The sequence below is a fragment of the Brassica oleracea genome, chromosome C9 (genome assembly GCF_000695525.1).
Source record: "Brassica oleracea var. oleracea cultivar TO1000 chromosome C9, BOL, whole genome shotgun sequence".
Lineage (NCBI taxonomy): Eukaryota > Viridiplantae > Streptophyta > Magnoliopsida > Brassicales > Brassicaceae > Brassica > Brassica oleracea.
Genome location: NC_027756.1, coordinates 46,827,632 through 46,854,053, shown reverse-complemented (window position 1 = coordinate 46,854,053; position 26,422 = coordinate 46,827,632). Strand labels below are relative to the sequence as shown.

The 26,422-nt window shown below is 35.5% G+C and overlaps 4 protein-coding genes across 8 annotated transcripts; 1 reads left to right on the top strand and 3 right to left on the bottom strand.

Moving 5' to 3' along the window:
• Positions 1-3,444: 3,444 nt before the first annotated feature.
• On the bottom strand, positions 3,445-5,746 carry LOC106313660 (myb family transcription factor APL). 5 transcript variants are annotated; one of them, XM_013751532.1, is made up of 7 exons: positions 5,520-5,746; positions 5,222-5,437; positions 5,067-5,143; positions 4,874-4,931; positions 4,704-4,788; positions 4,554-4,623; positions 3,445-4,279 (listed from the first exon to the last, which is right to left on the bottom strand). In XM_013751532.1, exons 2-7 carry the CDS (start codon positions 5,427-5,429, stop codon positions 3,602-3,604), a joined length of 1,176 nt encoding a protein of 391 aa, XP_013606986.1. In that variant the 5' UTR covers positions 5,430-5,437; positions 5,520-5,746; the 3' UTR covers positions 3,445-3,601. The 5 variants fall into 5 exon arrangements, with proteins under 5 accessions (XP_013606986.1, XP_013606989.1, XP_013606984.1 ...); XM_013751535.1 differs by having other exon boundaries at positions 3,445-4,267; XM_013751530.1 differs by having other exon boundaries at positions 3,445-4,285; positions 5,520-5,745.
• Positions 5,747-9,594: 3,848 nt separating this feature from the next.
• LOC106316161 lies at positions 9,595-11,349 on the top strand. The gene is made up of 6 exons (XM_013754033.1): positions 9,595-9,809; positions 9,914-9,964; positions 10,179-10,230; positions 10,641-10,699; positions 10,866-10,911; positions 11,042-11,349. Exons 1-6 carry the CDS (start codon positions 9,741-9,743, stop codon positions 11,164-11,166), a joined length of 402 nt encoding a protein of 133 aa, XP_013609487.1. The 5' UTR covers positions 9,595-9,740; the 3' UTR covers positions 11,167-11,349.
• A 414-nt stretch (positions 11,350-11,763) lies between these two features.
• On the bottom strand, positions 11,764-14,355 carry LOC106315191. Its single transcript, XM_013752940.1, has 3 exons — positions 14,345-14,355; positions 13,003-13,396; positions 11,764-12,917 (listed from the first exon to the last, which is right to left on the bottom strand). Exons 1-3 carry the CDS (start codon positions 14,353-14,355, stop codon positions 12,147-12,149), a joined length of 1,176 nt encoding a protein of 391 aa, XP_013608394.1. The 3' UTR covers positions 11,764-12,146.
• Positions 14,356-17,987: 3,632 nt separating this feature from the next.
• Positions 17,988-19,908, bottom strand: LOC106315785 (NAC domain-containing protein 92). The gene is made up of 3 exons (XM_013753608.1): positions 19,517-19,908; positions 18,990-19,270; positions 17,988-18,748 (listed from the first exon to the last, which is right to left on the bottom strand). Exons 1-3 carry the CDS (start codon positions 19,716-19,718, stop codon positions 18,221-18,223), a joined length of 1,011 nt encoding a protein of 336 aa, XP_013609062.1. The 5' UTR covers positions 19,719-19,908; the 3' UTR covers positions 17,988-18,220.
• Between the last annotated feature and the right edge of the window lie 6,514 nt (positions 19,909-26,422).

Genomic DNA, 26,422 nt, shown 5'->3' with positions numbered 1-26,422 from the left:
AGATTGAAACCACTGTACTGTAGAGACCATGTTGACGCGCATGGGGGGCATGGGGCCGAGGATATTAGAGAAGTGACGAACTGCGTGAGAGCTCATGTCCAATGGATCAGTGAGGATAATGCCAGAGATAAGTACATACGATCGGATGGTGTTGTAGTTCAGGCGTGTCTGCACAATTCGGAAAAAGTAAGAAGTATTCTGATCCCCTTCTTTAAGCCAATTGATCCTTGATCTTTGTTTGAAGTAACACTCCTCTATCAGTCTTAGGAAATTCCAGCACTCAAGTGCTTGCTTTTCAAGTTCGAATGTCTGCGTTGAGGGGGCCTGCATAACCTGTACCTGCACATCTTGTAAAACACGGTTAGCCTCACTCACTCTTATTTGAATTTATAGAAATTATCTTTATTCAGTGTTTTAAGATCACTCTTTATTTGTTTCTGTTTCCAAGCAAGAGCTGTGAGGTTCCAGGCAGTGCTTCCGGCTTGTGTCCATGCATCGAGTACCACTTGGTGAAAATCGGGATGTTTGGATAGATAGTTATAGAACTTAAAGGGGCGGGTACCACATGATGGGATTTTATAGGCTAGGTTGAGGAGACAGGGAGAATGATCTGAGGTTTGGGAAGGGAGGAAGAAGGCTGAACAGTTTGGGAAAAGGTTGAGGATATGGTTATTGATAAGGAGGCGGTCAAGTTTTTTAGCTATTGGGTTCACAGGGCAACGGTTTGTCCAAGAGAAGAAGGAGCCTTGATAGCGAAGATCGAAGAGCCCCATTTGAGTTAGGCAGTCCCTGAATTGGATCATATCTGGCGTCAAAGAATTTACCGCAGACACAGAGTGCTCAGCAGGGTGGAGTATCTGGTTAAAGTCTCCACCTAGCATCCATGGGGAAGAGTGGAGAGAGAGATTCTGATAAGTATTTAACAGTTCCACCCACAGGTCAGTGCGCTCTGAACTTTCATTCGAAGCATAAATTGCTGTGTAGGTGAACACTGCTGAGCCTGGAATTTTGACTTCACAAGTTAATGTTTGTCTTGACTCTTGCAGGGTGCGAACAGAGATGTTGTCTTTCCATATTACTATGATCCTACCATCTTCATCCGACAGGTGATTAGAGGTGAAGTTCCAACCTCTACAGAGTTTTCCCATAAGGTGGTTAAGGTTATGGGTTTTGATATGAGTTTCTAATAAAGTACCAAAAGAGGGTTGATGACTAGATAACCATTGACAAAAAGGTGAATGTTTTACCGGATCATTTAAACCACGGACATTCCAAAAAAAGGTTTTAGTATCCATAGGGGTTAGTCTATGTTCTCCTCCGGAAGGAGAGAACCATGAGGTGACAAAAGAGAAAAGGGATTAGAGGAGTTTAAAATAGGTGGAAGGAGGGGGACAAAAAATGGGGGAAGGACAGTGGGTGGAGCAGTGAATGATTTTAGCTGGTCAGTGAAGGAAGGGAATTGGTGGTTTGAGTTGTCAGCTCTGGAGCGTTTTAAGGGAGGTTTAGAGTTAGGGGAACTGGAGGGAGAGGAGTTTAGTGTAACAGGGACAAGCTGGGTTTGAGGAGAGTTGTTTGATATAAGGAAGTGTTTTGATGGCTCAATGAGAGGAGGGTTGATTTGTGTGGTCTTTTTGTTGGGAGGAGGTAGGAAGGAAGGTTCGGAGGGGTAAGAGGGTGAAGCGGGTTGATGGGGCGAGGTTGCAAGCACAGAGGCGGGACCATTCTTAGTCTCAGAGGAGGTCAAAGGGCGATCAGACTGAGAAGCAGAAGCCACCTGGTTCACAGCCTCGTTGCTAGTTGAGGTGTGAGAAACTTCTTTCTCTACTACACTAGGTTTCTTTCCCTTTGATTTAGTTGTTGAAGCTGCTTTCTTAGGCTGCAAAGGAACATGGAGACAATTCCTCATTATATGCCCTAGTTCTTTACAGTGAGAGCACGTTGGTGGAACCCAGGGGTAGGTGACCGAGACTTCCACAACTTCACCAGAATCACGAGTGAATTCAACAACATCTGGTAAGGGTTTTGTCAGGTCAACTTCAACCTTGACATGAGACAAAGTCAAGCTCACAAGATTCAGAGTAAAATCATCTGTTTCCTTTGGATCACCAACCAGACCAGCAACCGGACTCAAACCTTCCTGATGACGAAGGTCGAGTGGCACTCCATTCAGATGAGCCCAAATCTGTATTGAGTCCAACGGGGGAGAGGAACTAGAAGCAGAGGAGGTCCATTGTATAGCTTGAAACATTGAGTCACCAACGTACCAAACTCGCTTTTCCAAAATTTTCTCCCGAAGGTAATCAGATGGGATTCTAACCAGCATTGAACGCGAAAGAGGATTGGTATGTATTTCTACACGTTTTCCTTTTCCCCGCAGGTGATTCAGTATACTCTGCACATGATTGAAAGGTGGAGGACTGCCGTTGAAATAACAAATTATGAAATCCTTGTGGAGCTCAGCACCTTTTTGGAATACACTGTCTGGAATGGAAACCCGAGGTCTTCCAGTATCAGATATGGTAACAGGAGCAAGCCTACTAAGGGTTTTATTTTGAGAACGGCGGAGTCTTTCGACTAGTGGAGGTGGTGGTTGGTGTTGAGTGGACTGTTTATCAGTAGTTAAGGGAGGGGTAGTATTTGGAGGAGTGATTGGAGGGGGAACAAGAGGAGGTTGTGGCTGATTAGAACTTCCAGAGGTTTGAGGTGGAATTTGTGGGTTTTGATGATTGAGGGTTGGAATCGGAGCTAGGGGTGGGGGATTTAGGGAAGATTTGGAGGCTCTGTTAGTTTGGATTGGAGAGGAGTATTTAGGAGGGAGAACTTTAAAGTTTCCAAGGTCGAGGTGAACAGTATTCTGAGATCTAGATCCAAAGCTTTTGGAACCAGAGACAGCTGAAGTTTGAGAGAGAACTGGACCATTTGATTCAGTAGAAGGTTTAGAGCTCGATACTTTAACTGCAGAGCTCGAGAGAAGAGCACGCTGCGAAGCACGAGAAGATTTAAGAGTCTTTGAGCCAGGGGAGTTGAGAGGGGGGGAAACGAGAGAGGGAGAGAGGGTTAGAGGCAGGGCCGGCTCAAGGTATTATTGGACCCTTGGCAAAAAAATATTTTAGGTTTTTTTATATGCATATGTGGACAACTTAAAATTTTTGGGCCCCTATACTTAGTTATTTTTAAAATTTTGGGTCCTCTTTAATATTATTTTTGTTAAAAAATTGTTTGGGCCCCGGGGCCCACGCCCCCTTGCCCCATGCCCTAAGCCGGCCCTGGTTAGAGGGGTCAGGATCAGGGGGGTCGGGAGGGATGGGAGGGACAAGGAGGTGGTTGTCACCAGTGGAACGAAGCAGCTGAGACAAGGCGGAAGCATTGTTCCCGGGGAACCAGGGATTCGCCATCAGAGCTAATGAAGACAAATTTTTTTATAGTTTTGGAGTTGACCTAAAATTTCAGAAACATGAAGTTAGTAATATAAATGTAACATAGATGCATGAGGATCATAACATGTCTCTTTTGTTTCGAATGATAACTAACTTTCAGACGACCTCAGGATGATAAAGGAAATCAAATGGTTGGTGCAGTTTTTAAGCTTTAGACTTTCTTCTCAACTCCAGCTGAAACCGTTCAAATCAAACTGTTTCGGACGTGTTGTACCGTAGGTTTCTTCATGTGTGTTAAGATCCAGAGCTGTACTGGTGCGTGTTTCAACCTTGCAATCTCCTCCATTCTCCCTGTATCTTTCCTCTGTGTACCCACCTCGAAGTTCTTGTAATCCCACTCCTATTGACAATCTCCCGGGACTTCTTCTTGAAGTCGAGTTTCTCGGTTCCATTGCCGAAAGATACGGCCTATTATTATTCTCTCTGAGGCCTTCTTCTTCTTCTTCTGCTGCCCATGTGAGCTCCATTCTGTGGAAAAATGGTTCTTCCATTATCACTTTCTGCTCCGAACTTGAATCTCCAAGATACGTCCTTAGTCCCAATCCGTTCTCAAGCATCTTGGGTGCTTTCTGGTTTCCTTCACTTGAGGTTAGGCAACTTTCCAGGGAGGAGTTTGGTGGCGGATAGGCTGTTTGCATCTGTTGGTGGTGTAGATTCTGCAGTTCTAGGAAGCTAGCGTCTGGATATTCAGATGACACTTTAGATACTAGCTCTGAGAGTTGAGCTTTAGTTGCTTCGATACCAGCTGGACCTAGGTTCTGTCTCCCAAGTGTCTCTTGTGCTTTCTCCAAAATCGCTTGCAGGTACTTCCCTTGAGCTTCGATCCTGAGCTGCAAATGTCGCTGTACCTGGCTCAGTTTAATATAAAATTGTAATGAAACCGTATCTAAATGCTTTTTTGATTCTGTTTCTAGATGGAGTTTCAATCCTCTGTTGATGTTCTATACTTGTGTCTTTGTAGTTTCTACACGTTTGAGTATAATAACAACACACTTTATGATAGTTTTTAATTTAACTTTTAATTTTAATATATGAACACAAACTTCAAACACTGCTGTTACCAACACTGAATGCTGCTTTAAATAGAGTGAATCCACAGTGTATAATATGTGATACCTCAAGTTGCTCGTGTAGCCTTCTCTGAACCTCTATTTGCATTTGAAGAGCATCACTTATGGGCAAGTTCCTGTATAGGCATATATAGGTCATGTTTTTGAAATTTTAATAGGTTAGAAGATGTAAGCAAATAGCCATATATATTCTTACATGCTAGGCTGTGGTCCAATGCTTAAACTCTCACTGTGACTTTCATCTGCTTCAGGGGTGTTTTCTTCTACCATGGTCATCACACCTAAACCAAGTTACTAATTAGTTCTGAATAAAAATGAACCTTATGAAAATATTCTTTTGTCTGAATAATGAATAACTAAGCTTACTTGTCTTGTTTAAACTGCTATTAGCTTGTCCATTAAGATTCTTGCTCAGCCTATATTTCTGGTTAAAATTCATGAAATTAGTAATCTTTGTATAGGCCATTAACAGTTTTCTACCAAGGGATTGATGAACAAGTCATGAACAAAAAGCTTATAGAGTTTAAGCACATGTCTGTATGAAGTGTTGATAGCTTACTTGAAGATGACTCTTGAGATGATATAAAGTAAGACCTGGAATACCCATGACTTTCATGATTGTCTTAGGAGTAGCCTCTGCAGAGACAAAAGTATACACATAAGTACATTATTCTAGAAGACTGATTGTAAAGGATGGTTAATAATCTAGCTTACTTTCTCCTCCTCCAAGCTGGTTAACTGCGTCGACGAATCTCTCATGAAGATCTGGAGTCCATTTTAGTCGTGGCTTCGCATCGGTTGAGAGGATTAGTCCAGAATCTCCGGGGCCATTTCCTCGGAGAAATGGGTGCCTTTCAGAAGGAATGGACATTCTAGATGAAGAGAGGATGCTCTTTCCTTGGTGCTGATTGTGGTAATACATAAGTCTGTCTTTAAAAAAAAAAGTAAGTCTATCTTCACCTAGCAAAATTGCATTAATAATGAGTGCAATGACCAAATGTTTTTCTTTTACCTGACACAATCTTAGTTTTAAAATGCAGCCTGTTTCTCTCAGCTCAGAGATAGTACACTATGGTCTGCAACTCCACCAATTTGGGAAGATGTCTTTTCCCCCCTTTCCTTATTTATGCTCAAAACTTGGTCTGAAGAGTAAAAGGTCTTTGCAACATTTCTTTATATAGAGGATGATAACTAAGGTAAGGAATATGAATAACTAGTCTAATCATAGCTTTGTTGTTTGTGTTCTTATCGTTTCAATTGTAGGTTGTTTACTTCGATTATATTTTTAATTTCTTGTATTGATTCCTTTGGATTACTGCTTTTCAATGCAATTCAAGCCTTGCATTAGATACCAGAATTGATTCACAACTAATGCATCTTATGCACATTCTTTCACCATTCTGCCATACGAAAGTATCTTATTCTCCCCAAAAAATTGAAAATTTTCTACTTGGGCAGGGGAATTCATTCTCTTTCCTTATTCCTCAATTTTTTCAAAGTCCACAGCTCTAACCTTTCTCTCTCTTGAGGAATAATCTCAATGCTTTCCACTTGTCTGTATTGTTTTTGCTCCTACTTGATAGTCATTATTCAGTCTCTAGATACATCTTCAGCCTTAGCATTTTCTATTGAACTTTAAGATAGATTTTACCTATATCAACCAAAATGGCTCATGTTTCATGAGTGTGTACTGATAATATCTGAATGGTTTTTATGATAGCCGCAAGTGGGATGAAACTTAGGTTTCAACATTGTTTTGTCATGAAAGATAATTAAGACGTGAGAAAGCGAATGAAGAATACTTCATGCTGTCTCCTTCAACAAGTTTAGTACATATTCTCTCTAAACAGCATAAAAACTAGTGGTGGACCTATATCTTACATTCTTTGATTGGCACAAATATTTGGCCCATCCATGCTTGTGCTATGTATGCATGCATGCATGTATGTACGTCTGTAGTCTTTCCTGTCTATTCTTAAGGCAACATAACATGTCTTACGTCCATATTTGTATGTATTGTTTGTGTGTTTATGTGTGCATATGTACATAATAGATTTATGTATAAGCTCGTGATAACTATGCATCTAAAGTCTGGCTGCTTTCTTACATTATACTTCCCTGAATCTACTTCCTCCATGGCTGTGACTCTATCGTCCATCATCAAACATATTGTAGTTTGGATTAAGTATAGATATTGGTATATAGAATAAGTTCGTAGATAAATATACGTACAAAGAAGTCGTGATTGCCAAATGCCGAAATGATAGCTTCTGTATGTGAAATTGAGAATATATATCCACTATCAAAGTATAGAGTCTCACATATCTTATTGAGTTTGATAGATGCCTTATAGAGGAAAAAAAGAGACTTGGCTAGAAATATGGTCTGTTGTTTCAAAGGAAATTGTCAAACACCAAATCTTATGTTCCTTGAATGATATCTTTGCATATATTTTTTCAACCTTTCATGGTTCTGATTTCTCATTAACACTTTATTCTGTTTGATAAAGAAACTTTTTCATAACCTTCAGTTAAAAGTATTTCAGCATATTGCCGAAATAGTTGATTGGCATGTGAGTGGGAATATGCTTCCACAAAGAGAGGCTTCTATCATTGTGTGCTGCAAGTTTTAAAAGTATATTTGAATACCATCAAAAAGTAAACCCAACCAAGCAAATTATGTGTTTGAATTCACTTTTAACCACATATTGCTAGAAAATCACTGATTTATATCAAATGTAGCTGCTGATACCATCAAGATTTGAGTATGCTTTCTTGCAGCATGGTCTGTTCTTAACTCGGTAACAAAATTAGAGAAGAAAAGGTTTTACTGTAACACATGTTTCTCCAGGGCTTCTGGCTGCTGATATCAGTTAATATAAAATGATGTGTGTTATTGCGGAAGTAGTGCCTAACTAGTAATTTTACATGTTATAGCCTTATTTTAATTGTGCTTAGTCTTTCTCCATGTGACTTTCCTTTTACTCTGCTAATGGAAATGTCACTCTTTAAGTAAAAGAGAAGGAAGAGTGATAAATGTTCTTCCTTGTACGTTCATTTCCCCTTTACAGATTCTTGTTCTTGTTTACTAACCTTTTTTTTTTTTTAATTTAATCTTCCTCCATATGTATAATAATTGAACACGTGGGCGGCATCGTTAGGATTGTGACTGCTTAATGGAACGAGAGAGTATTGGATACATTAAGAATCAAAAGAGGAAGCGGGAAATGACCGCGGAATTATATTCGTTTTGAGAGAAAATGGAGACGAAAAGTTGGTTCATGAGATTTCAGAATGAGAATATGAGAATCCAAAACTAAAGAAAGTTTTGGTGAGTCGCATTCTCAACTCAAGAAGAATCTTTTTATATTCATCTAACGCCAACACACACAAAAAGAAGAAGATAGTATTCGGGTCTACTACTTTCTGCTTTTGCTTAGTTTGGTTTTTAAGTGATTTTTGTAGTGATCTTGTGATTCTTATATGCATAACGCATAGTTTTGTGTTCACCACAAGACAGTCTTGTCTGCGTCCAACAGAGAACATATTGTGATTTGTTTGTTTGAATAGTATAGAAGATAGTGTGCACGGTGCGAGAGGTTGCAAACGCAAATTCTGGCTAGTTTTGACAAATCGGATCGTTTTTTTTGTGAACTGTCCATTTAAACTATATCAAGTGTCGGTCAGACGAACCGATTCTCCAAAGAGCACTTCCGTATGTCTGTGTCTGATCTATATGAAAAAATAGCCTCTGGATATTGCTTCTTTCGCTGACGCGTCCGTCCGACCATTCATACTCCGAGGAATATGAACCAGACTCATATCCTCGAAGTCCTTTTGTAGTTTCTGGAAGATCTCAATCTCCGTCGCGAATGTTGGTCAGCCTGTCAGATTTGTTGTCATGTCTACTAGGTCCAAACAGTCTGTCTTAAACTGTATCAAGGATATCCTCCTATCTCGCATACATTAGACTGCCTAAAGTAAACTTTTTATTTCAGCATGTAAGGGTGAGAGGCTCCTACCGCATGCCTGTAATCCAAAAGATTATGAAGCTATTTGATCCTTTAGACTACACTCTAAGTCACTAACACTGCCATTGTCGATCCATGACACATCGATTTGATATGTAGAGATTCGAAGTATCCAAGGGGGCACTGCCGTAACCTTTATAGTAGGAGGGTCGTCATGTTCCTCGTTTGCTTCTTCCTTTCCATTAGTTTTCCTCTAAAATTTTGTTTCAAGTGACGCATGTTAGAGAGTATCCATCCGGAAAACGACTTTCTCATTAAAAATTGTTGTTCCTCGCCTTCTAAATGTACCAATAGATCCATAGGAAGATATCGAATTGTTGAGTCATATTTTTTTTTTCCAGAACAGAAAATTCATATTTTGGTAAATATTTATTTTTTGTCTGGTTATTATGTTATTACAAATTATGAGAAACATTACATAGACGATATTACAGCAGATAATTCTACATGTCTTACGATGATTCACATTTGACTGGACACCCTGAGCCGCCATGTTAGATCAATTCCTGACGGTACTCTTTACGCCATGTTGAAGATCTCTTATAAGTATTTTCTTCAATTTTTCTGCATAATTCACATTTTCCGGAAATTGAAATTCAGACTTATTAGTGTAGAAATTGCGTCGCCTGGGATTTGAACCCCAAACTTGGATGTAAAAGCCTTTAAACTTTGACCCCTGGGCAACATTGTTTCCAAACCCCCAAGGCTGGGAGACAAATCGGATCGTGGATCGTTTATAAAGATTGATTGTTTAGCTGCAAGTAGATAATAGTATCCATTCTTGTTTTTCTTGTTTTCAGTTTATTTATTTACATTCTTTGTTCGTCTACTTTCTCTTTATATTCGTTAATACATGTATTTCAAAAAGTTGTCTCTAACCCTTTGGAACACGGAGAAGTGAGATTCTAAAGATAACTTGGATAAGCAAAAAAAAAAACATCTTACCTTTAACAAATGTATCACCTCCTAAAAAGTAAAAAAGAAGAAGATGGAGCTGAGTAAACCGGTCCTGACCGGTCCAAAGATTCTAATTAATAGTTCACGGTTGGACCGACTCGGTTTGTTTAAGCTGGCGTGCAGAGAATACGCAGGCGGTGGACTCTTTCTCGCCGAACAACAACAGAGGAAGAAAGCAAAACTGAGTCTAAACCCTATCGTTGTGGGTTTCTCGTGCTCTTCTTCGTCTTCTTCCTACTAATAAAAATGGCTGATTCAGCGCATGAGACAGAGATCAGATGCCATCATTGCGCAGGCCCTCTCACTAAAAACTTGGTATTTTCAATTTGTATTATACAGATCTCTGTTCCAGATGGTCACTATAGAGGAAGATTCGTTCTTTTAGGATATATTCTTAATTAGGAATTGATTGATTTCAGGAAACCAGTGAATGGACTGTGTCTCCCTTCATCAGGGATAGCTTTTCTATGGTAAGTTTCGTTATAAGAATTTGATTTCTTTTGGTTTGGATTTGGCAAAGTTCGACTCTTTTAGTGTAACTGAAGCCTGCTTCACTTGTCAAAAGATTGTTTTTTTTTAACTTTGAGGATGCAAAAGACATTCCCTTCTGTTTTTATTTCAAATGGATTAAAAAGGTGTTAGCGATCTATTTTTTCAAGCTTTGTTTTGTTATATGATCTTTAGATTGGATCAGCTGTTGGTGGTACTGCAAGTGCATTCATTGGATTTAACCATGGTATGTAGACATATCTCACATCGAATCTTGTCTGAACTAATATCTTCTTATGTCTTTCAACTTGTTCTTTACTCGTTGATTGTGTCTAAAAGTCTTTAATCGAGTTGCACCTACTTCTTTATTGCTCACTTTAGGAGTCTTCTCTGACTTGGAGAAGGAATTAGAAGCAGAGATTTAGTCATCTAAGATTAGTCATACTTTATTCCAAGGAGAGGCTTGACTGTATTTAATTACCAATTGTGGGCTATAAGAATCAGCGTACTATTATCTGTATTAGTTATCTAGTTATGTGTTGGTGATAGACTACACTGGTAGCAGTTAGATTTAAAGCTTTGTTTAAAAGAGTAAGAGTCTGAGTCTGAGTCTGTTTGGCTTGTTTTAAATGCTCTTTTTTTTTTTGATTGACGCAGTTATGCCAATTGTACGCAAGTGGATAAAAGGACCCATGTGGTTACACTTTCTTGTTGGGGTAAGTTATTTACAAAAGATGCAGAGTTCTCTTCTTCTTTTCATCATGCTTTGTTTCATTTGGTTCCATTTCAATTCATAATTTTTCTGGGGAAAAGACCAGTGAATTGCTTAACCCTTTTCCATACTGATGAAGCAATTGAATTTTCATTTCCGTGTCAATGCAGGCACCGCCTGTTATAGTTGTTTCATCGGCCTGTGCTGGACTAGCAGGTTTGGGATCTTCTTCCCCCCTCCTCATCCTCCACTACTTTCTTACTGTTGTGGAACATAAGTTCCTTTTTTGATCTCTTGGTCACTTTTGGACTATGGGAAGGATGAACCTGGTCTTTAATGTTTGCAGGTGGCACCCTACCGGCACTGGCACAGCTTGCTTCATCTTCATACAGAGCAGCAGTTCATTCGGCTCAGCCACCAAAGGCACAAGAGAAGAACAAAATGCAAAAGTCTACAACATCTCCTCTGTAAAACACACAGCACAGCTTTCCCTTTTGTTCATTTTCTTTTCTCTCCATCTTTTTTTCTGTCAGCCTTTCTCCATCTTGTATGTCAAGAAGTGAGGTTCTTGGTGTAAATACTTCTACTTAAAACTCAGTAGTTCTAAAGAAAGCTTAAGTCGTGCCAAGGGCTTTTTATTGTTTTGGTGTTTCAGAGTCTATTCTCTCTGTCCATGGATCATTCTTATCACTCGTATAAAGAAAGCTCAACTTAGGATCATTTGTGCTCTTTCAGGAGATAAGGGGTTTCTTAAGAATATTATAATAATTTTGGATCTGTTATGTTAATATATCTCTTTACACGAGGGTATTCTTGGAAATTCCCAATTGAAGGCGGAAAAATTAAGGAGAGACTAGGGTTAGGGCTTTGACCAAAGACTAGTATAAATATGGAGCAAGTAACCAACTCTGAGCTTCAAAACTACTTGATCTTATCTGAGCTGAGAAAAAGGGTTTAGGGATTAGGTTTTTTTGACCTTGCTCCGATCATCACGAGCAACCCCATGTCCATTCTTTTGGAAGCTATGGCCGGCGGCTCTGGTGACGGGAAAGGCTTCAATACCTTATCTTTTATATAATTCCTTTGTTTTCAGCGATGAAGACTGCTTGCTGCCTGAGCGTACGATTTACTCGGCGCAGGGATGGCTTTTGCGAGCTTTAACTCCCCCAACAAATATATTTAAGTTTTAATTTTTTTTTATTTTGATTCTTCTTTTAGGTTTTTGTTTTTGATTCCAATTCTCGACAAATTTTGACTGAAAGGGTTTTTTTTTTGTCTTACAAACTGTCTTGAATAGAGTTTCTTTTGCTCTACAAGTAAATATTCATCCTTATTTGTTGTTACAATGGCATAGTAAATCAATGTAGGTAGTAAACATATGGTTACACTTATGAGCTAGATCCAGGTACGAGTTATAGAGGAACCTAAATAGAATAAGGTCATGTTGGATTTTAGGAAGAAGATAGGAAGCTTATATTCAAACAGCAGCTTAGTTTTTCCCATTTATGTCTTCTTCTAAGCGGTCTTGTTTGATTGTCGGTACTAAGCAGCTCTGAACCCGTAGCTGTGTGGCTTCTTCTTCTTAGAGATCTTAGAGCCTGTTGCAGCGTCTCTGGCTCTATCAGTTCATGCTCGAATGCTCCGATGGTATTTGAGCAAGCAGGACAAGACGGATCTCGGGTTTGAGAAGTTGGGGTCACTTTGTCTAAACATTCGACATGGTAGACGTGGTGGCAGGGGAAAACACCAGCAGCTGGCATGTCTCCACTTCTTAATATCTTTTGAGAGCACCATGGTGATTTCTGCGATAGGAGCTTTTTGCAAACCCCGCATCTATGTTGTGTGACTTGTGTCGTTGAACCTGGTTCAAGTCTCTGGTTTGCTGCCTGTGTTTCGTTGGATCTTTCCACATCTAGCAGCTTGTTGTCATTGCTACTCGTGCTGTTACTAGAGTTTGATGATGCTTCCTCTACTTGTGAGCCTTGGTGGTTTATTGTGGACGTCATGAAACTGGAAACAGGATCTGTGAATGCGTCTTCTTGGGGATGATGAAGTTCAGGATTCTCACAATCTGAAACCGGGTTGCAGAAGACTCGAGGATAAGAACAGTGAGCAAGGCTTAAAGGTTGCTTGCTTGGAGTCACCCGTGAGGCAGTTGTTGGTTGTGATAGAGTCAGCAACGAGCTGAAACTCGCTGTACTTTCTCTATCAATACTTTTCTCCTGTAAAATACAAGTACATCAGCGAGGTACATGGTTCATCTATCATGAAAAGCTCATCTTGAATATTGTAAGAAGATCAACTTACCCCATCCAAGCATTGCGGCTTTGAGTTATATGTTATTGGTACAGTGTCCTGTTCAATCCCACCAGAAGCAGAAGCCCATCTTGGCGATTGCTGAAAACAGGATTCCAGAGTTTCACTTCGTCTACTTGTGCTCGAGTACAGTCCAAACCTGCGACTCTCATCATCGCTCGTATCCTGATCCAAACCATCTCCAGTATTTACAGCAGGTAAGAAGCTGAGATTAGTCCGCCATTGCAGTGCTTCATCTTGACGCGATGGAAGAACATCTCTGCCGCTGCGGGGTGGTGATTTGGTTGTTACCAGTGGCCTGGAGGCCACAATACAACAGAGTGCTCCCGTTTTGAACTCTGCTTTACTCTCACCGCCTTCAGCTCCAAACGTTGCAGTGAGACTTCTACATCAGGAATAAAAACCGAAGGCCTTTAGTAACTTGTACACACTGTAATCTTACTTTATATTATAAATGAAATTATTTGCTTTTATACGTAGGTAAATCCCCTATAGCTTGTGGTTAAAATAAATAACTCTTGAATGAAAACTAATCTCTTGTCGAAACACCAGTAGCAAAATGGAATCAACAAACTATACCGTTTGGTTTAGAGGATAAGAACCGAAATTAAGACAGGTACACTGCTCGTAACAGCTGTTTCTGAGCTCATACAATGACTGGAGAACCAGCAGGAATTTAAACTAACAGAAGCTAAAAACATTGTTTAAGCATCACAAGTCAAACGAGATCAAGCATAGTAAAGTTAAATTCATTTCAGTGTTAAGAGAAAAAGCAAGATCAGGTGTCGGTGAAAGCCAAGATTAGACTTGCGCAGAGATTTATAGTTCCTTATACCTTCAAACTGGAAACTGATGATCACTGTATCTTTGTGACTTCGATGACAAAGAGGAGAGAGAGATGAAGAATTTTTTTTTGCAGGATCGATGGCGTTGAAGCGGCGAGAAGAGAGAAAGCAAGAGCGCTCCTTCTCTTTTGAAATAGAGAGAGAAACGACTACTATGAGGAGTTACTGAACGAGAGAGAGAGAAGATTGGGTAATTATTAATTAATCACCCCTTGGTCGTTTTGTTAATTATTATCTCATTCATCTTCTTTTTGTTATTTAATTAGTATTTGTTCAACCCCCACTCATTGTTTTTTCTTGTTTTTTTCTTCCTAACATAGGAATAATCATTATTGGTTTATCAAATATGGTTATGGCATGTATGACTATACTGACATGATATATTTATCAAAAGTTATTTCGATTTATATAGCTATCATTTTCCATTTTCATGCTATTTTCCTTATTTTCTGTCACCATCCTTGTTTACGATGGGTTAACCTGTTTACCTGTTAATCATAGTCTCAGCTAATCCTTATACCAAGACCAACTAGTGGTTGTCGAATAAAGGTGTTTCACTCAAATATCGACCTATCATAATCAACTTTCTATCTTTTATTTTAGACAAATCAACTTTCTATCTTAATTAACGGAATAATTAATTGTGTTTTGTAATGTTGTTATCGTAAAACTCAGTCCTGTCTTCAAAATATTTCATTTGATTTTGTTTTAAAGTCCAGTCGATAAGGCGTTAAGGACCATAACTAGCAATTTATGTCCAGCCCATGAGATTTATGTCCTAATTAACACACGATACTCATCCCCAACAAATTGAAAATATGAATGAACTAAGCCCATGATCTTTACATTAGCCCAATATTTAGTGCTATATTTCCTTTTGTCAAACCCATGGCTCATGGTATAGCTATCTACTGTCTAATCTGATCCGCTCTTTGTAACAATAATGAAATGTTCAATTTAATCGCTTAATTGCTTTTTACATCAAAATCATGCAAACTTTTGAAATTGAGAATTGGATCTTCTTACTGATAACAAATCAGCTGTAAAAGAAACAATTTTTGTGAGAAACTGCAACCGGTTAAGCAAAAACATTTCGAAATGGTACTATGTTTTGTTTGGGTTACGCAAGACAGGCGAAGGTGTACGGTGCAGAGTCATTGGCTAACGCATGTGACCGTCAAATTTCTTTCTCCAGTAAACCCTAATAGGGTTTCGGGTAATTCATATTTCAATATCTCAAATATAGATTTATACATAAGCGCAACTATTAAACATATTTTAACTACTAAAATAATTTTTTAATTTATACAAAATTCAACATAATTGGACTGTTTTCTTTTAAGAAGAAGAAGACTGGTTCTAACAATGCTAGTTAGATCATCCCACTACACTTCAATGTGTCCATCTACGATCCATCTGAATATCCAAAAGGATTTATCTGCGAAATGCAGTTCCGTTTAAAAATTAGTTTCGACCATTTCATAGATTCGTGATATCTTTAAGTTAAAAAGAAAAGTGGTATTAGTTGGAACGTCAACTTTTACATTGTATGTATATACTCTTTCCGTTCCCGAAAGTAAGATTTTTTTAAAAAAATTCTTGTTCCACAAAAATAGATTTTCTATATTGTTAAGGTACTTTTTTATACTTTTGAGAAATATTAATTGAGAATATTTGAATTGATTAAATTTCATTGGTAGAAAGTTATTGGAAAATGTATTAAAAAGTAAAAAAATAAATTAAATTATAACATTTATGTGAAAATCTTACTTTCGGGAACGGATGGAGTATAAAGCTACTTTATTTACTATAACTCTAACCTAAAAAGTGTTTTAATTAAATTATATAATGTGCCACATAGTTTCTCATCAATGTGAAAGTTTTGAAAACTATGTAACAAAAAACTTTACATTTGTTATAAATTCACACTTGTTTTCTACAGTATCATTTCAATTAGGTGATGACAGAAAATTCAATACAAAATGATAAAGTACAATCATTGATCAAAATTAAGTTGTCCATGACAAAATATAATCATTCAATGTATATGTGTTAAAAAAAAATCATTCAATGTATATGTCTTATGGGCGATAAATGATTATATTTATAGAATATGGTTTGGTGTATATAACATGATGAACTGAAAGAAAAGGATAGAAGAAAGAGACAGTATAAAAGAGGCAATAGAGATCATCATCTAGAAACCGAAAAAAACGGGAAAGAACGGTTAGCTTTGCTGCAGGTATCGATCTAAAAGCTTCGCTTTAAATGGAAAGTCCTGTTATTATGCGCATTAAAATAATGCTCATATTGCTGCATTTTCTTTTTACAATTTTTTTTAATTAGTAAAATCGCTTTCTACAATTGTTGTAAGCCAAAAAAATTACCATTATATTCATGTCCAAGATTCAACACATAATTAATGAGATTTATGTCCTGAATTTGAGGTGGAAGAGACTCACACGCTTATTTCTAAACAAGCAGAGTACATTGAACCCGATACATCATTTATTTATGTACGGTTAAGAGTTTTTTGTCTTTTTAAGTCGCTTATATAATTATCTACACTTGAACGTTTGCATCATTTTAGAAAATTATGGTAACATAAGAGCATAGAGAAAATATTAAGGATAAGAACTAAGACGAATCTATAAGTCAAGGGAATTTGAAGAAGAAAAATGTATTAGCTGCATGGCATTATGTTTTTACAATAGATATATGATCATGCTTTTTAATTTTAAAATTAAAATGAATTCTTTGTCGTTATATATAAATATAATATAAAGAATTCAATTCTAAGAATATCACAGCACATTCAATCAAAAAGAGATCTGCTACTAAATCTTAAACACAGATCTGCAGCCATATCTTATTCCATGTAAAGCCAAAGCTTTGTGCTTTGATCGGGACCCAAGAAAATTCCTTGAGATAGAGTATATCTATATTGAAAAAACGAAATATAAGTATTTACGGTACTAACAGATGTAATCACAAAGTGCTGAAAATTGAATGATATGAAACATTCAAAAACTCGCAACTATTAAAAAATTAGTAGGAAAACGTAATGTGATTGATGTAATAACAAGTTCCTTAAGACATAAGACTTAGGGATCTGGAATTGTATTTTCACAAGAAACCCATCATTAATCATTAATGTTCTTAGTTGAAATGTATTTCTATATATATTGTCATATATTAGTGTGTCAATGTGACAATGTGTCATAATCTAATAATCTAAATTATTTGGCATATGAAAAGGCTAATATGCTGCCCAGATTCAGGGAACATTCACATGCTTCATGAGCTGTGTTTTATTCAGATTCGATCGAAAATGCTATTTTTTTAAAAAAAAAATTCTCAAACAAAAAGAGAGTCTATTTTAGCATATTAATTTCTCAAAAACAAATACATAATGATAAATTAGGTTGACAAAAAAAATTCTCAAAAAATTAGGTTGATTATGATTATAAGCGATGCAAATAGTAAACCTAAAACCATATATATATATATTCTACACTAATGATAACAACTGTAAACAAAAATACATAACATTCACTTAGTTATTATCATTTTCATTTGTACATCTACTTGAGTTTGAAATTGTCAAAAGGATATCGAAATTAACTAAGAATATACTCCATGCATGTTTTAGATTTTTCACACATATTAATAAAACATATAATAAATATATAATTTTTTGTTTTTATCCTTTTCCTATAAATCTAAAAAAATAATAATCCAATAAACGCAATTAAATTTCTTAAAATTTGTAATTAATCATTATTAGTTGACAAAATATGCATTGAAAATACAAAAAAATGTATCTTTTTGAAATTGTTTTTTTCTAAAATATGTAAGTGATATATGGTGGTTAATTTCAACAATCTTAGTACAGATGGAGTAGTTTGTAAATCAGTAAAATATGTAAGTGATATATGGCGTTTTCAACATTCAATTCTTAGTATAGATGGAGGATTCATTCTTAGTGTATCAGTAAGTAACATTATGAAACACATGGAGTAGTTTGTAAATCTTGGTAATTGATACTCTATAAGAAGTATGTATATAGGAAAAATACTTATATGTATATTACAGTGTACATTGAGAATATATTACCTAAGCACTAAAAATCCCAAATGATTCCAATCTTTTTTTTCTTTTTTTCTTTTTTTCTCCACACTATAAACTAATTACACAACCAACTAAATAAGATCAATGAAGCGAAAATAATATATAGGATTAACCCCCTAGCAAATCCTATATGTAATGTATTAACTACATAAATTAATTTCAAACCCAACGAATACACTCTTTAATCACAATTAAATCATTAATTAACTATAATTCCCCCCGACTAAATCTAATCAGTAGTCCCATAAGATCCCTCTTAAGTCACATAGATCGTCATAAGACTTGCTACCATTCATCATTCCCATCATACTCATCTCTTGCTTCATTGCCGGAACCGAAGATACCTCCGTGGTCGTGGCTGCATTCACATCTGAGCTCAGGCAGGTTTCTTGAGATACACTAACAAGCGAGTGCTCCATCTTGATCATCTCCTTGTTGTTGTTATATGAAGAACCGGAACCAGAAGCAGAACCAAAACCCTGGTGGTCAAAGATTGATTGGTAACTAGAGTTGAAGTGATGAGGTTGGATTGGTGATGAGATGTCGTAGGTTGGAGAGTTGATGGGTTTGAAGTTGTGTTGTTCGGGTTGGCCCGTGAAACTCGGATCCATGAGGGGAGGAAGAGATGAGAAGTCTAGGAGATGGTCAATGTTATCTAGAGAATCCATTCTTGTGAGACCTTCAAGGGGTATTCTCGTCATTTGTTGGGTTGTCGTAGCAGGATTGTTCTTGTGAAAAACCCTACACACGACCCACTCGTCCTGTAATCAAGATCACAAACAAACCGAAAATGTTAGATACAATATTCAATCTTTTATTTAGCTTGTTACTCAATCTTGGATTGGATATAAACTCAAACTTATTGAAAAGGACAAAATTTCCACCAAATTTAAACACTTTTGGTTTAAGAAAATGAATATTAATAATTAAACTAGACTTTTCTCATTTGTAGATTTCAAAAACATTTGAGAATGTGCAGATTGGTAATATATATCAACTTACCCTTGCGGATTTGGGGAGATTGTGATAAGAATATTTGCCTTCAAGACGATATTCATGCATGACCCAATTAGTCTTTTCACCTCGTGGAGCTCTTCCTCTATAAAACACAAGTGTTTTCTTCATCCCAACGAGACAACCTTTGCCTTTGAAGATCGCCTTGTCCTTCCCGGTCGCTTTCCAATACCCGGACTCGGTAGCACGGTTCGTCCTTAGCCCGGTCGGGTACTTCCTGTCCCTTTGACAGAAGAAGTATAATTCTTTCTCCCCCATCTTTGCCCTCTCTATGCCCACACAAAAAAAAAAAGAATTAAAAATCAGAATCTTGGCCAAGAAGATTGAAATTTGTTTGGTTATAAAGTGAAAGTTCAAGAAAAAACAAAGTTAGCCTCGTGTGAAAATTTTGATTCAAGAATTGATAATCTTAACCAAGAAGCTAGCCTTGTGTGTTTATGTGTGAATACTCTTTTGCAAATGGTCAAAGACGAATTGAATTTTTTTGGAAAATTTTGTTTGAATGCAAAACTTACTTTGCAAATCCCAGGGCTCGCACTTGTTGAGATCGGCCTCTCCCATAGCCACAGCCGTGAAACGGCTGTCTAAGACCTTCTCTTTGAGATAGCACGTTATGAGCTCTTCATCTGTTGGATGAAACCTGAATCCAGGTGGCATATCAACAAGCTCTTCACCTCCATGATTCAACACCACGCCTTCTTCCACCACAATCGCCATATGACTATGTAACAGTGTATCTATTATATGTATTTGTATACTTTTATAGTTTAACGATTCAAGAACAAGAAAATAAGAAAAAAAAAGAGCCCAGAAAATTTTCTTGATATATAGATAGAAGCAAGAAGGAGATGAAGAAAGAAAACGATTTGAGAAAGGTAGCTGGAGAATCTTTTGGGCAGTTAAAGGTAGAGAAATTAAAAGTATTGAAAGAGTGGAAATGGCTTATATAGAGGAATTGGAGGAGCTTTGCAAATAAAATAATAATAAAACCATTATAGCTTTTTCTTCATTTTTTCCTTCTTTTTGGTGATTTAGAGAGATACGTAGGCTCCAAGCGACCTCTTGAATTGTTGAACAAGCTTCATATAGACAATAATTAGATTATTATTTTCTTAAATATGTAATTTTAAATGTATTAATATCGATCATAATATCATAGCTCAAAATCCGAAACTGACAGTACGTTGAAAAAATAGAGATTAAAAAAAATTTATACCTTACTTCAAATTCGATTAAAATGTATTCCATATATAATTAATTATTTCTTTATTGTTGTCAATGGCTTAGGAAAACAAAAACCGTAGGAAAGAACGCCATAAAAATAAATTGATATCAAACAAAAAAAAACCTGTGGAAAATTTAGTAAAACTTGTTATAATTTGTAACTTTTATATGAGGACCCATGATTGAAGATCGCATTAATTTAATTTGATTAACGTCCTACATAAAAATAAAAGTATGCAATCTCCTCTTTTTGTATTTAACTATCTACTGAGTTTCATATTGATTGTAAAGTTTTATGTAAGCATCCTTTAATTTATCGTTTTAATGTCGAGAAATACGCTTATATATGTTTCGTGTATATGAGAGAACTTTATAATAGTTTAATGGGATAGTATTTACTTGCTTCTACTTCAAAAGGCTGTGACCTTTTTCTGTGGTGTTTGTTTTAGCCTTTCTAGTGAAGCCGAAGAAAGCAAAATATATTGTTTGGTATAAGTAATTAATTAATCAATTAGTAGTAGTGTGATTTTATGATTTTCAATTCAGTTTAATGCGTGTAAATCAAAAAGAAGCATAGTACACAGCCCAAAGAATAATGTTCAATTATAACCAAACAATAAAACGTTAGATTATATGGCTTTTGTAAATTGGGATTAACCTAATAATTTCTTACGTCGGTGAAAAATATGGACTTGTCAAGACACCTAGTTTGTTGACTGAAGATCGTATGAGGAATGTCTAACCACGAAGTTGAGATTTGAATATATTTTGCAAATCCGTTAGAATATAACATTTAATTTCAAACTAATCAATAATAATATAAAGACTACTATTCTCTTGTAATACTAATTACATATGTCATATGTATCGACGTCATCAAGAACATAACATAAATTAGGTCATATATATTTATCATCAAACTGAAAAAATGCAAGATTGTGTATTCTATGTATTTAAATATTTCGTCTGAGCTGGGAACTTCTAGGACAGGTGGTCTCCGTACCACGTCAATCTCCCAAGCATCTCGGGTTCGATCCGCGCCTCTTGCGGTGAAGCTGATGGACCAACTGGACCGGCCCGTTGTGGCTCATTAATAAAGTTGACAAAAAAACAAAAAAAAAAAATATTTCGTCTGACATTTTGTAATGTTGCGTGAACTGCTCCCAACCAATTCAACTGTACAATCAGTATAGTTGATTTAATTTACGAGCTCAATATTATAAACTCATACATTTGATTTATTAATGTTACAATATATTCTTATGTTCTCTGTTTGGATGAATCTGGCCCATCGAACGCTGACTCAGTAAATATGGCTACGTCACAGTCTGTTGTTTCTTTTGATAAAAGAAAACAAAATAATTTTTGTATGATAATGAAAAAAAATTTCACACGTCGTTCTCTTGGAGAAAACTCGTACTTCGACCAATTTTCCTATATAATTGAAACATATGACACAAAATCTCCAACCAGATTAACTGTACATTTTTGTCTTCCATCGATATGATACAATTATTTATATAACCAAATACAATTTACTGTGAATTTATGAACTCCGAACTCAGTCACGACTAGGCATGGACATTCGGAATCCCAATCGGGTTTCGGTTTTATCTATTCGGGTTTTGGTTTTTCAGGTTTATTAAAATCAGCTACATTCGGGTTATATAAAAATTCGGTTCGGAACCGGTTCGGGTTCTATCGGATTCGGATCGGGGTTAGTAAATCTTCAAAGAACCGGTATAACTCATTGTACTTTCGGGTTCGGATCTCAATCGGTTCTTCGGTTTAAAAATACCTGATTTGTACCTATTTTGTAACTAAAACATAAATTAAATCGGTTCTTCGGATTTAAAATACATGATTTGTAGATATTTTAATGGCCAAAACATAAGTAAAATCGATTCAAAAATTAGAAAAAACATCAAACGTGATCATTCAAAATCAAGCGAAAGATAAACATAGTTAGTAATAGAAAGAAAACTACATATATGAAATCATAAAACAAAAACTAAGTTCTCATAAAATGAGAAACATTATTTAATGAAAACAAAACCAAAATCTAAAAATTTCAGGCTTCAACCGCTACATTCCACCGCCAACCTTCATGTAACATATAATTATTTTTGAAGTTCAATAATATCTTAAAGTATTTTGGATACATATTAAGAAAGAATTAAGATCATATTTGGTAGAAGTTCTTTTTGTGATTTTGAATGTTTCGGGTTCTATCAGATATCTATTTATGTTCGGGTTTGGTTCGGATAATACCCATAACCCAAAACACCAAAAAACAAGATCCATTCGGTATTTATGTCGGGTTCGGATTCATTTTTATCGAATCGGATTCGGTTCAGATTTTCGGATTCGGTTTATTTGACCGGCCCTAGTCACGACTACAAAAGGAATAGTAATTGTTTTTCTTAAGAATAATAATTGAATATTGCTTTATAATTTTTTGTACGCGTATAATGATAATTAAAATCCATAGATTTTTTTCCAGCCTGTCATCTTCTGGGAATTATTAAGACAAGACCAATAGTTTCATTATGAATTTTGTAATAATCTACGCATTGCCGACTCAGATTTAATTGGAAAGTCGTTTTAGTCAGTTACGCTTTAACATACCACCGACTTGATTCCAGCATTTCAAAAAGAATATATACACAAATTTATTGAATCGCCGTAGTATGAAGTAGTAGTATAGTTAGTCTTAGTTTAATTTCAGTGATCTGTTCATTTTATTGACCAACGAACTTAAACATATACCACTGTATTTATTAGTATTGACATTTATTGATTGAATGTAGCATATAGTGTACATATTTAATGTGGCATATCACAAGCTGTTGTAAATTGTGCTTTTATACAGTTGTCATATTATAAAAAGAGTTTATGATTATTTTGCTTTCTTCCTGAAGATAGATTTCTAATCCAGATTAATTACCTGGAGTTAAAAATTGATTTACAAAAGTGATTTGTGCCAAAATGTTCGTAAATTCCAACATAATATTTACGGTATATACTCTGAATCGATATTTGTCTTAACCTTAACTTGTTTTTGTCTTAATTCCTTTTCCCGTAATTATCTCACTTAAACGCGTTTATCATACGTGGAGGATGCTATATTAAGGAAATTGGATAAGAATAACAATTCAGATTAAAATGGTCTAAAATAACATTATGTGGACCATAAGATATAGAATAAATGGGATGATTAGTTGTGACCGTAAATGCTCTGGACTGCTAAAATTTAATTCAGAGTTATATATATCAACCAATCGAGCTTTTCTTTCTTTAAAACGTTTACAGCAAAAATCTATGCAAAATCAAAATATGGCGGTAGAAAGCTTTATTTTCAAAACAAAAAGTTAGTCTTTTAGAAAGTTACAACAATAAAATATACAGCAAATAAATATATATATTAAATTTTACAGCAACAAAAATAAAGTTACAGTCTCTGTCAATCGTCTCCAAAATCGTTGACAAAAAAAAAGGAATAAAATCAGGGACTAAACATTATAGCAATATGTATACTGTTTCCTTGTAAATTTAGTTTTGATCATGTTGTTTTACTTTAAAATTTTCGGCCGTGTGGACCACCCTGTGGACTGCGGAGGAATAATTTTATAATGTTTGCGGATGTAGAAGGAGTTGAATTTTTCTCCAGAAGAAGAGACTGCAAAGCGAAGAAGGAGCCACATCATTGGATGAGGGCTCTTTGACGTCATCACTCTCGCTTTCAACGGATTTTAATGGGCCACGTGGATCCACCATAAGCCGTTGAGATGTGCGGCCAGTGATTATGTCATACAACGCTCTCGCCTTCTTGTGTAAGCGTCAATTTTCTTTTGTACTTTACCATTTATTTATTTTCCTTCGCTATGTTTATGATTTATTTATACAAACTAGGTAATAATCCACACTTTGCGCGAAATGTGATTATTAGTTTCGTTATTTTTTAATAAGAAGACATTAATCTGTTTAATTTAGATATCAGTTCAGTTTTAGGTTGTTTTTTGGTTTTTAATCCCCTAAAATATAACTATAGTTTTAAATCAATATTTATTTGGTTTGTTCGGTTAAAATATGTTTTTGGTTTTTTTTTTCCTATGATAATGAAAAAATACTATTATTTGTTTGTTTTCATGTTATGAATCTTAGATAGTCGTGATGTCGAACCAATGGTTTCATATTATAGTTTCTAAACGGATAATAGTTAGAAAAAGAAAAAAAATTATTAAGACAAATCATTTTATTACAATTTGGTCGATAATAAAAGAAACATTAGTGAAAAATATATTTTAACTTCCAGAAATATTAGATATTTCAGTTTTGGTAAATACTTAGTTAAAAGGTGTTCACGTCAATGTGCACATGTATCTGTATGTAAAAGTATATAAAGATGGTTGATAAATATGTAAAGATACAGTTAATTAATATTAAATAACATTTTTTCAAAATAATACATGAAAAATAAAATTCTTAAAATGAAATTATTTTAAAACAAAAATATTGTAAAATTTATATAAACTATAATATATAACTTATATATAATTCTTTAAATATATGTATATATATATGCATATAACAAATCAAATTGGATATCCGTTCCTATAAATATTGATATTTTTTATTTGTTTTTTTGATACGGATATTGCATTTTAGTATTTGATTTGCTTCGTGGAGTAACATATATCCAGATTTTTCGGTTCGAATCAAAACGAATAACAAATCGAATCAAAATTTATGAATAATTTGTCCAGCTCTATTCGTAAACAGTAAAAATAACGTAAAAAGAAACCATGCATGTGAGTTTTATATTAAAAAAACGTAAAATACATAGTGTGAACATATTTATGTAAGTTTGGCTGAAAAGCTCTCTACATGTGACACGTGTCAATTTTAGTGTGAACGCTTTTATTACGATGCTTTTACACGGGATATGTGTCCAGTTTAACGTGAACACATTTATTACAATGCTTATGATCCTAAAATATATTATGAATGTATTGTTGTTCGGTTTAGAAAGTCTCACATGTATTGGTGCTGGGGATTGGAGAACGTAAATAAAGTAGTTATTGGACTCGATATTACGATTTTTAACATATTTACCTTATCAAAATGAGAACTCCGACAAAACAATACAAATATTAATTGATTTTTTTTGTCAACCCTAAACTAATTGATCTAGCATTAAGCCTTTAACAAAAAAGAATGATCTAGTATAGTTAATGGTTTTCTAATTTTTTAATTTTAAAAGTATGCTACTGTATGCACATCTCACCGGTGAAAATAGTGGTATCATTTTTGGAACACATATTAATATTGTGAATATGCTCCTATATATATAGTTGGTTTAATGTGAATATTCGCACATGTAAGTGTGTAACATAACAATGACAATATGATGATGGATATGATGTCATTCAACATGCTCAAAGTCGTGGCCACCACCACTAATTCTTCTGTGTGTGTAAATATATATAATTTATGGGTAAATTGGAAAGCTTAGAAGCTAAGAGCATTATTATATGGACTTTTGGATCAAACTGATGGCCTTATAAATATTAGCTCGATAGTTGAAATAAAATATAAACCTAAATTGTTTGTTTCGTAGTTTGAGACAGACCACAAATATATGTTGCACGTACAAGAAGTTAGGATTGATGTTATTGTTACTAGGGGTATAGTGTGACAACCCGACCCATGAGCCCTAGGCTCACAGCGCTGCAGCGCACCGCGCAAGCGCGGAACCGAATAAGTTATTGATCGTTGTGTAGTTTTGAGCCTGGAGTCCACGGGGCAGGTAGTTCCCACAGGGCGGGTTGTCACATATAGCCCCCGCGCAAGCGCGGAATCGAATAAGTTATTGATCGTTGTGTAGTTTTGAGTACGGAATTTTGTCGTTTATTTTTTTCCACTTTTGTTTTTCCGTGTTGTATATAATGGTGATGAACATAACATTTGGAAGTCACACAGTTTGATTAAGTTGATATAAGAATAACCGGCGAATTCATATGCATTATTTTCGTAATGATTTGATCGACCATTAGCGTTATTAGCGCTTTCATGTTCAAAATATAAAGTTTATGAAGTTGTTTAGTATTTACTTAGGTAGTTGTTAGTATATAAAACAAATAGTGTAAGGAACAAAATATAAAATTTGAATTCAAAAAATTAAACAATTTATCGAA

What these genes read in the sequence shown, in the direction of transcription:
- LOC106313660 (XM_013751530.1), bottom strand. Translation starts at nt 5,429, where the DNA reads ATGTATTACCACAATCAGCACCAAGGAAAGAGCATCCTCTCTTCATCT. An exon ending in CCAGCTTGGAGGAGGAGAAA is followed by an intron (nt 5,144 to 5,221) that starts GTAAGCTAGATT and finishes TTGTCTCTGCAG; the next exon opens with AGGCTACTCCTAAGACAATC. An exon ending in TAGCAGTTTAAACAAGACAA is followed by an intron (nt 4,789 to 4,873) that starts GTAAGCTTAGTT and finishes AACTTGGTTTAG; the next exon opens with GTGTGATGACCATGGTAGAA.
- LOC106316161 (XM_013754033.1), top strand. Translation starts at nt 9,741, where the DNA reads ATGGCTGATTCAGCGCATGAGACAGAGATCAGATGCCATCATTGCGCA. An exon ending in TCAGGGATAGCTTTTCTATG is followed by an intron (nt 9,965 to 10,178) that starts GTAAGTTTCGTT and finishes TATGATCTTTAG; the next exon opens with ATTGGATCAGCTGTTGGTGG. An exon ending in GGTTACACTTTCTTGTTGGG is followed by an intron (nt 10,700 to 10,865) that starts GTAAGTTATTTA and finishes GTGTCAATGCAG; the next exon opens with GCACCGCCTGTTATAGTTGT.
- LOC106315191 (XM_013752940.1), bottom strand. An exon ending in AGCCGCAATGCTTGGATGGG is followed by an intron (nt 12,918 to 13,002) that starts GTAAGTTGATCT and finishes TGTATTTTACAG; the next exon opens with GAGAAAAGTATTGATAGAGA.
- LOC106315785 (XM_013753608.1), bottom strand. Translation starts at nt 19,718, where the DNA reads ATGGCGATTGTGGTGGAAGAAGGCGTGGTGTTGAATCATGGAGGTGAA. An exon ending in CGAGCCCTGGGATTTGCAAA is followed by an intron (nt 19,271 to 19,516) that starts GTAAGTTTTGCA and finishes GTGTGGGCATAG; the next exon opens with AGAGGGCAAAGATGGGGGAG. An exon ending in ATCTCCCCAAATCCGCAAGG is followed by an intron (nt 18,749 to 18,989) that starts GTAAGTTGATAT and finishes TCTTGATTACAG; the next exon opens with GACGAGTGGGTCGTGTGTAG.